Source organism: Electrona antarctica (genome assembly GCF_951216825.1).
Source record: "Electrona antarctica genome assembly, chromosome: 1".
NCBI lineage: Eukaryota > Metazoa > Chordata > Actinopteri > Myctophiformes > Myctophidae > Electrona > Electrona antarctica.
This window is the reverse complement of record NC_136806.1, coordinates 61,461,602-61,472,015: the sequence shown is the minus strand read 5'-3', so window position 1 is coordinate 61,472,015 and position 10,414 is coordinate 61,461,602. Positions and strand designations below refer to the sequence as shown.

General features: G+C 45.5%; 1 protein-coding gene across 1 annotated transcript in view; it reads right to left on the bottom strand.

Annotated features, from left to right (window-relative positions):
- LOC306928458 (protein phosphatase 3 catalytic subunit alpha-like) overlaps positions 1-10,174 on the bottom strand; it is a gene marked incomplete at both ends in the record, with an annotated part of 83,981 nt that extends 73,807 nt beyond the window's left edge. The window contains one exon of the mRNA XM_079508590.1: positions 10,129-10,174. Coding sequence (XP_079364716.1) covers positions 10,129-10,174 — 46 coding nt within the window. The remainder of the gene's footprint in view (positions 1-10,128) is intronic.
- Between the last annotated feature and the right edge of the window lie 240 nt (positions 10,175-10,414).

Genomic DNA, 10,414 nt, shown 5'->3' with positions numbered 1-10,414 from the left:
ATGTGAAAAGGGTGCCATTTCTTCTTACGCCTTGGATGGCAATTGGATGATTTGAGGCATTTTGTTCCAAAAATGTGTTTTGCAAAAATCCACCTGTTGGTGGCGCTATAACAGGCCAATGTGAAAAGGGTGGGATATATTCCTCAACCTAGTAGGAAAGTCTGTGAAAGATTTCACGTAAATTGCACGATGGGTTCATGATTTGAGGTATTTTGTTCCATAAATGTGTTTTGCAAAAATCCACCTGTTGGTGGTGCTATAATGTGAAAAGGGTTCATGATTTGAGGCTTTTTGTTCAAAACGGGCCAATCCTGCACATTTGAAAGCCAATGTTAGCCAATTAGGATGGAATATGAAATATCGGACAGTTCCGTCTTGAACACATGACATATAGAGCGTCGCAGTCCCGCCTCCTACCCTGGACCAGGAAATGATTCTCCGTTCATTTTCCTCATAGACATTTCAGAAAGTATTTATTTAAAGACGTTTACGCCGCGGACAAAGCCAACTCGAGTCGTGACAAATCATGACAACAAACACAATTTTTTGGGCCAAACAAATAATTAGAAAGAAGAAAAAAACTGCAGGTTACAACACTTTTTTTGTTGTTTTTCTTCTTTGTAATTATTTGTTTGGTCCAAAATATTGTTTGTGTTGTCATGAGTTGTCACGACTCGAGTTGGCTTTGTCCGCGGCGGGACTGCGACGCTCTATAGAGATAGCGTGTAACGGTTTGCGGGTTTTCTGGACAGAATCTGGAGGAGTAATATCCAAAAATGTGTTTTTCAAAAGTCGGCCTCCTGGTGGCGCTATAACAGGCCGTTCTCGAAAATGTGGGGCAGAGGTTCATCGTTGGCATCCAGGGAGTGTAGCGTGCAAGATTTGACACCGACCGGGTTAACGGTGAGGGAGATTAGCTGTACACAGACGGACGGACGGACGGACGGACACACTGACCGAGTGCAAAACATACTCTCTCCCCATGCCTTCGGCCTGGTGGAGACAATAATAACTTACAGCACCTTGAATACATTGCCACATTCATTGCCATCATAAACATCACCTGCCTTTCCCTTTGTACTGCATTAATACTGTATTACAGGCGGTAGTCAGCCTCATGCATGTTCCATGATTCATCTATACTGCAGGGATACTACAGAGACAGAGGTCACACCATGATCCATGGAGTACTACATAATGGAAGTCACCTTTGATTCATCTAATCGGTAGCCTCGTCGGTGCCCAGGCTTTCATTTGACCGATCTGAAATGTGCTTTTTTAGTCATTTTATTTAATCATGCATTATTTTAAGATTATTGTTCTTATTCTTCTTCTTGTTGTAGCACTTTGAGATTTGTTTCAAATGTAAAGTGCGTTATAAATAAAATTTATTATTATTATTATTATTATCTGCTGACGGACAGATCGGTGAACCAATCAGGGCGTGCACAAATCTCAGCTTGTTGATTTTGTTGACTAAAAATGTAATTGGCCAGGCCTTGATGGCGTCATAATGCCTGATTTTACACTTTGCTGCATGCTGAAAATAGTCGATCTACAAGTTCGCAGCGAGTGAAACTACTTGTCTTTGTTCTATATCAGGGTTCCCCAGATATAAATGGCATTAAATGGGGGTCAGTAGCCTATGCATGTCAAACTGGGCATCCTTTTCAAATGGGGTCTTGCCCTGATTTTCAGGGCAAGACCTCGACCTTGTGCGTGCGGACTCGGCCCCCAGCCTGGTACCCTAATCAAAATATGGCCCTTCTCCACTAGTCCCTCCAAGACATTTTAGTGTAGTTTGTATTCGTCTTAGTTGTAGTCATCATAGCTTAGTTTTGAATTTAGTTTTCGGCAATGAAAAAGTGGTAACATTTTTGTTAGTTCTAGTCAACGAAATCAACACTTACAAGTACCCAGTTTTGATCTCATAGCCCCTATATTATAGCCTGGTGAAACCACTCCCCCTGCTGGACAACATTTGCATTCTGCCAGCAGGGAGAGTCTGGGAACTCTCAGGCAGAGATGATGTACTCCGGTCCAATTCTGTCCGGAGCGATATGCGGCTGTATGAGGCCGCTAGAGGCGGCGGGATCAACGCGAGACTTATGACATATTGAAGCGCTGCCACAGCGCAAATGTAAACAAGACTACAACTCGAAATGATTATGGAGATATCAAATGTTTGTACCGCTGCTTCCGGGTTCATCGTTTCGGCTTGAGAGATCCCAGATGCAGGCAGGAGGAGGGAACTGGTGAACTCAATACTGCCGCAATCTGGCGAAGTCAGGTTACCTATATTACTCTCCACAGTAACATCAGAGTGTGAGAGCCGGCATGAATACAGTACACTGGCTGATGGACAGGGCTGGACTGGGACAAAAATTCGGCCCGGTCATTTTCGCGTAAATTTGGCCCAGACCGGCCCACCACAACCAGCGCGCAGATAGCAGAAACTCTACCCTCCATTCCGTCTAGGCACACACAAACAAACAAGCCCTAATACCACCACTTTTACAGAACAACATAAATGATACAAACCAACAGACAACTACACAACCCTTTGTAGAGGGTTTATTTGTCACTCACTGATACAGGTACAGTGAAATTATCATGATGGCACTGGCAGAATGGCAGCACGCCCGGACCTTTCCTGGTGGCCTGCCGCCTATTGGCCTGCCTGTCCAAAAAATAATAATGGCGGCCCCCTACGGTCGCGGCCCACCGGGAATATGCCCGGTATGACCTGTGGCCAGTCCAGCCCTGCTGATGGATCGAAATGTGCATGTGACACTGCTGGAGGGACTCCGAGAGCACTATTTTATTCCAAGTGTACACCTCAAGAAGACCCTGCCTGTTTATTCATGGTCCTTCTCAATCAGCAGTGATTACTGGTAAATTAAGACTGATGAGATAATGGCTCTCCAGTGTCTATAGATTGGTTCACTTGTAGAAAGCTCTCTACTGAGTTAATAAATTCCCTTCAATAAAAACTTTATAGAAAGAAAGAAAGAAAGAAAGAAAGAAAGAAAGAAAGAAAGAAAGAAAGAAAGAAAGAAAGAAGTATTTCTGTTGACTTTCATCAGGTCCTCGTTTGACCAAACCTTTAATAAAGAAGAGAAAAGTGTGTCTGGAAGACGTATGATGTTTTTGTTTGTTTGATTGTTTTGTTTTTGAAGTTCACTTAAATTATCTCCCCCAGCGTTCCACACTGTAAAACCTTGAGTTTAACTCTGGGAGTGTAAATAAGACCATAACCCATTTGTACACCTGAGTTGAATTATAGTGACACTCAGGATTTTGCAGTGTTTATTGTCCATAAAGTGTGGAACACTGCCTGCCACAGAGTACAGCATCTTGCGATGGGTCTGGTCCACAAGATTCGATACTCCACCAAGATACCCATGTACCTAGATACTTCCTTAATGTTAACGAAGTCCACACCCACAACACCAGAGGGAGTGCAACGAACCATGTTCAACCCAGATTCGGCACAAACAAGGGACTAAATTATTTTCGCTCCTATGCCACCAAAATGTGGAACGCCCTACCAACAGTCATTAAGACATGCGAATCCCTTGACTCCTTCAAAACCGCTCTCAAAGGGCACCTACGGATGGCTGCAATTCGAAACTGGCTCCCGTAAAATCTGAATCCCCCCCCCCCCCCCCTTTTTCCCCTCACTGTATATGTTTCTTTTCCCTTTTTACCTCCATTATGATGAATTCCTGTTCTGTTCTTTGTCTATATAGAAGTGTCTATTTGTACGTCTCTAAATGTTTTGATGAATTGAACATGGTGGACCCTGTTGTAAACAAGTGTAATGCTTAATTGGGTCGTCCACTCACAGTTAACAGCCTTTGTATTGAGTTTGTGCTTGAAATGTACTGTAATTCTGCAAACTGTTAATAAAGTTTTCAATCAATCAATCAATCAATCAAACTCAATGAGCAGAAACAAGTGAATACCATCTCTCAATGTCAGTGGTTCTCAAAATGGGCGCCATGACACAGTGGTTCCCAAAGTGGGGTCCGTGGACCCCCAGGGTTACTTGAGGGAGTTCCAGGGGTTCCCCTGCAGCTAAATGATATAGTTTGGAACCAAATGGCCCCTTATGGGTCTGTAACCCCAACGGGTCCATTTGGTTCCATTTGTACACTCTTAGAGTTAAATTAACATTGATTTGACAGTATAAATTGTGGTCCCCAGAGATAGAAATGTCATTAAACGGGGGCCCCGTAGAGTCCTAATGCATGCCAAACTGGGGGGTCCTTGAAATTATACCGGTTGAGAATCACTGCTAGAGCCGTAAAACTCTTCTCTTATGGGGGTCCTTGGCATATTATTTTTCAAATGGGGGTCCACGGGCTTATTAGTGTCAACGTGGGGTTCCTTGACATGAAATGGTTTGGGAACCACTGCCATGACACAAGTCCAGGGGAGCCTCCGAATCAGTGGCGTGCACAGATAGACACTAGGGGGTGCTAGAGCACCCCCTGCCCTTTTGGCAATGTGCCCTTTTGAAGAAAAAAAAAATAGCAGACCTACAAGCTCGTAGCGCGCCACTCGGTGGCGCGCTATGAGCTTGTAGATCTGCTATTTTTCAATAGCTAAAGCATAACATAATGCTAACACCAAAAGGGGTTCCCGCCCAAAATGGGTTAAGGCAACCGGGCTGCACAAGGTGCCCTTTTTTTACTTGAGCACCTGCCCCTCTAAATGTCTGTGCACGCCACTGCTCCGAATACTTTGATGATATTTGGAATGTATCGATATCACTTCGGTTTAATCACTTTTAGACCCTCCGTACTTCGTAAAACAGACCTGAGTTGCACTGCAGCACTTGCCGAGTTATTTTTGAGTGGTGCAACCACTCCAAGGAACAGCAATGTCCGTGTTAACCTAACTATGTGTTCACCTAACTATGTGACTATGTGACTATGTGAGTAGCAGTAGGGGCAAAAGTGGCGCTGTTGTGCCAGAAACAGAGAGAGAGAGATATTGCTGCACTGTTGCCTGCTAATGAGAGACAGAGAGAGAGGGGGGGGGGGGGGGGGGGGCAGGGGGAGTTGCACCACTCAGTTCACACAGGTGTGATTTTTCAATCTAGACCAAATCTCTTACCAAAAAATAGCAGATCTACAAGCTCACAGCGCCTCACGTTGTGGCACGCTGTGAGCTTGTAAATCGTCTATTTTTGGTGAACGTTCCCCAAGTGGTTAAACATCAAGTCCTATGTGGAAACAGACCTTCTCTCAAGTTTTCCTCGGTGACATACTGTATCTTAGGGGCAAAGATTTGCATATTTATGTAGTGTAATATGACATAAGATTTTGCTAGCTGCTCAAAAACATAACTGTTTCAGCAAATTAGGTATACAAATGATGTGGGTTTTGATCATATTCCATATACTGTTTACTTGTAATTGGCTTCCAAGATTTAGCGGGCAGAGCCTCTTTCTCCAATCATCCCCAAATTGGAAATTGCATATTGGGGCCTCTATAGAGTGCACCTCCATAAGCACACCAAATACGCTTTCTCTTCAGCCCATGGTTACCATGGGCCACAAATGCTATATGGCCACAAAAGCAAAAATCTTGAACCATAATGTCACAGAAACACAATTTCTCCCCGCAGCTTCCTGCCGGCTGCAAGACCATAACTGACACAGCCTTGGGTAGGCCACCGAGCCTGGCGAAGACTTGCACTCCTATAGAGCGCCGCAGCCCCCCCCTCTTTCATGACGACGCCAGGCCCAGGAAATGAATCCCAATGCATTTTTCACATAGACATTTCGAAACGTATTTATTTAAAGACCTTATAAGCGTCTCTTACAAAGCCAACTCTTGTCGTGACAAATCATGACAACAACCACACAATATTTTGGACCAAACAAATAATTACAAAGAAGAAAAACAACAAAAGAAGTGTTGTAACCTGCCGTTTCTTTTTCCTACTTTCTAATTCTTTGTTTGGCCCAAAACATTGTGTTTATTGTCATGATTTGTCACGACAAGAGTTGGCTTTGTCCGCGGCGTAAACGTCTTTAAATAAATACTTTCTGAAAAGTCTATGAGGAAAATGAACGGGGATTTATTTTCCGGGTCTCTCGAGGAGGTGGGACTGCGACGCTCTATAGAGTGCCACAAATGCTATATGGCCGCAAAAGCAAAATCTTGAACCATAATGTCATAAAAACACAATTTCTCCCCGCAGCTTCCCTGCAACCCCTATAAGGTTGCAACCCCCTAGGCTGCAACCCCTAACTGACACAGCCTTGGGTAGGCCACCGAGCCTGGCGAAGACTTGCACTCCTATCGTAGGAGCAGTGCATTATAATCTTCTGTCTCAATCTGTCTAAATCCCCAACCTTCGCTATACATTGGATGTATATAGCAAGCATGAATCATCATTGCATTAAAACCCATTTTGGGCGGGAACCCCTTTTGCTGTTAGCATTATGTTATGCTTTAGCTATTGAAAAATAGCAGATCTACAAGCTCATAGCGCGCCACCGAGTGGCGCGCTACGAGCTTGTAGGTCTGCTATTTTTGAAAAATCGAAACATAGCTTTTTCAGAAAACTGTCAGGATGTAGAAGACATTTTTAGAATCTGATCTCAGGTCAAAATGGGTTAACCATCCTGCACAGTAAAATCCCCAGCGCGTGACACTGAGTTAGAGGGTGTAAAAATGGACCCTAATGGGTATGTTTTTGAGGGGCCCTCCATACAGGCTTAATGTTTGTTTTTAGTTCAATGCTTGGTTTAAAAATGCCATTGACAGTGAAGGGAATTCACGTCATATTGTCTCTTTATTGTTAATGGCATTTAATGTTTGTGTTGGCACCATTTGTTTCACATCACCATCACCGTCCTAATCGACATGAGTTAGACTTTAATATATTAGTGCCCCTCACTTCACAAGGGTGTGATTTTTAACCATTACAGGTCAATTTGTGACCTGTAATGACCTCCTATAGGTGGCCTCGGGACTATAGTGGTGCACAATTTAATCGGTATAGCATATCGAAATCGTCCATAGAAATGCCATGTATCGGATCAGTCTTAAAATAATACAGATTATTCAGATGTTGATGATGACGCAATAATAATGTGACCGTCAATGACTCTTTCGCTTTTGTTTTGTGTATTTATAGAACTAATGTTTGAAGGCAGCATATGTCCGTATAATATCGGAATCGGCCAGAATCGGTATCGGCAGATATGGCCTGCAAATAATAGGAGATCGGATATCGGTCATAATTTCATAATCGTGCACCCCTACTCTGGACCTGTGCTGGTCCATTTGAGTCAATCTTTTTTTTTTAATAATATGTTTTTTTTTTGTGGCTTTCGCCTTTATTTTATTTTTTTATGGAGGGACAGACAGTAGGCTGACAGGAAATGGGGAGAGAGATGGGGGGGAAGACATGCAGTAAAGGCTGTCGGGAGTCGAACCCGCGGCACACTGCCAGACTGGATTACCAGCCAAGGTGCCTGGACCACTGAGCCATGGCCCAGGCCATTTGAGTCAATCTTTACACAATGAAATTAACACTTTGGCAGCAGTTGCTGTCTGTCTCTCCCACTCCAGTCCTGGCCTAAATCATTCTCACCTGACTGCATGAACTCTGTGCGTGCGTGCGTGTGTGTCAGAGAGAGAGAGAGAGAGAGAGAGAGAGAGAGAGAGAGAGAGAGAGAGAGAGAGAGAGAGATGGATGGTGTGTAACTGTGTATAAGGATGTAGGCCGCTTTAGAGTTTGTTTTGCAGCTGAGCTCTGTGGCCCAGCTGTATCACACACACACACTGACACACACACACACACACACACACACACACACACACACACTGACACACACACACACACACACACACACTGACACACACACACTGACACACACACACGCACGCACGCACACACACACACACACACACACACACACACACACACACACACACACAGTCACATCACAAAGGAACCAAAAATGCATGCACAGCGCATAAAGGCATATATATGGTGGTACAGTCATTCTAATCTACACTGCTGCTGTGCTGCACTGCATATGGACAAGCTTCTCGCACGTATAGGGCGCTTTTCCCTTCTTTGCACGACTGACTCACGCACGGAATCGCCGGGTATACCCGACCCGGGCCGTGCGTGTGTAGCTATAGCTAGAGAGCATCCAACTGTCAGCTGAGCTTCTTCCAGCAGAGAGACCCTCATGCGAGTTGATTAAAAGGAGGAGGAGGAGAGGAGAGCAAGTGGGACAGTCAGCGAGCGAGGCATGCGAAGTCGCGTGTGACAGGCTATACGTGCGTGGAGCGCCTGCACTGCCACTGCCAGCCGTGTATGTTGTGTTGTGAGAGCGATATAAGCACGACAATATGTGCATCCTTCCTTCCCCCCCGTGAATATAATGAGAGGCGAAGCCCGTCGGCCCCCTATCGCCGCCCACGCGTTAAGACAAGGCAACGCTCTCATAAGCACAGTATACATATTCCATACAATCAACGATGCAACAACACCATTAAGGGCTGTATGTATGTATGGCTTGTATGTATGCACGCTCATCGTCAGCCCCTGCCATACATACACGCATGCATGCAGGGCATTCAGAAACTCCATTTTGTCTGTCATTTGACAGCGACAGAAACAAGAGCTAGGGGAAAGCATGCAGCCATGGCAGGCAAGAGATGATCGAAGACCTTATAGCGAGATGATGAAGACCTATATATATAGGCCTATATGCACAGGAGCAAACCCTGTATAGCCTAGATATAGCCTCCTACACACAGGCTATACTGAGAAACACTTCATCAGTGCATATGTCGTTAAAACGACACCTTTAAAAAAGCATATGCTACTATACGGATTAATATATCGCTCATATTATAATGACTAAACGATTATCATTTAAAACCCTATGGTATTAGTAGCCAACTGGTGTTGGGGGGAGTCTCCTCCCCGGCCTCGCAAAGTTGTCACCCATGCCTCCACCATTCAAAGCAATCGATTACCCATGGCGAGTCTATCATTTGACTGTCTAAAAATAAATCATTCTAGATCGTCAATGTAGGCCACGCTAAAGAGGGCTCGTTGAACACGTATACAGTATAGCCTAGATGTTGTGCAGGGTTGCTATAGTTTTTATAAGAGCGCTTAAATGTACATTTTGGTCAAAAACCTCTCAAATCCTTCAGAGTCGTAGAATAAGTGACACGTCCCACAGCATCTCGCTCCCTCTCTCTCTCTCTCGCTCCCTCTCTCTCTCCCTCTCTATCTCTCTCTCTCTCTCTCTCTCTCTCGTATTGCCGTTTACAACAGATTCATGCAACATCATCCCGTGACAACCATCCAGATCAACATCAGTCATATAGCCTTTCAAACGCTCCGAAAGCCACACTACCCCAAAGCACAACGCTCAAACTCACACATGTATGGACATTGTCTTTACCTTTAAGTCTGCCTTTCGCTGTCATCGTCAAACTGCTTGATGCTTCATTGGAACAAGATGCTAATCTCCCTCTCCCTCTCTCTCCCTCTCTCTCTCTCTCTCCCTCACCCCCCCCCCCCCCCCCCCCCTCCTCTCGGGCATTATTCAGCTGTAGTACACGAGCCCACCACTAGGAGTTGCGCTGCGCGCGTAAATGGAGCTCGACATGCAGCATAGAATAGGATAGGATGTCGTCGCGCACAGTAATACGTTGTTGCATGTATTAGCCTATGGAGGGAATTTCCCTCAGGGAAACACTCATCCCCCGTTAACACGGGGAAATGCCTTGGCGAGGGTGTGAATTCCAACAGAATAGCGTGCGTGGGGGAGACCCTGATGATGATAATAGCATTGGAGGTGCCCTCCACCCTCCCCTCCCTCCCAGAGGCGCAGCATGCACGGTGTCGACTTGCCAGTCAAGTACAGTAGTAGTAGTAGGAGCCTGTTTATCACGACGGGATGCATTATTATTACAATGTGTGAAAAGAAGATACGGTATATATAGGGCTGCAGGCATCGGTGCAACAGGGATGCAAACAGAAATGATGGATTTGATTTGAGCAGATCCATGCATGAATCAGCATGGCTCAGAACTGCTGCAGCAGGCGTGCAGAATGTATTGGCATGCCTACATTTGATCGGCCGATCAGCGGCGGAACTCGCGCTGCAGTCAGACATCCTCGACGGACGGAGCCGAGGAGCGACGGGCTTCTTCTCGCTTCTGTCAGCCAGTCAGTCAAGGGCCACGTCTGTCTGTCTGTCTGTCTGTCTGTGCCTGGTCAGTGACTCAGTGGTCAGGGCTCCTCGAACAGGAGCTGACTCTCTGCAGGGTGCGTTGCAGTGGTGGCAGCAGCATCACTCTGTGGTGGCCGGTGGAGTCTCCGACGTGCTCTCTCCAACGGGGGAAGCCTGTCGCTG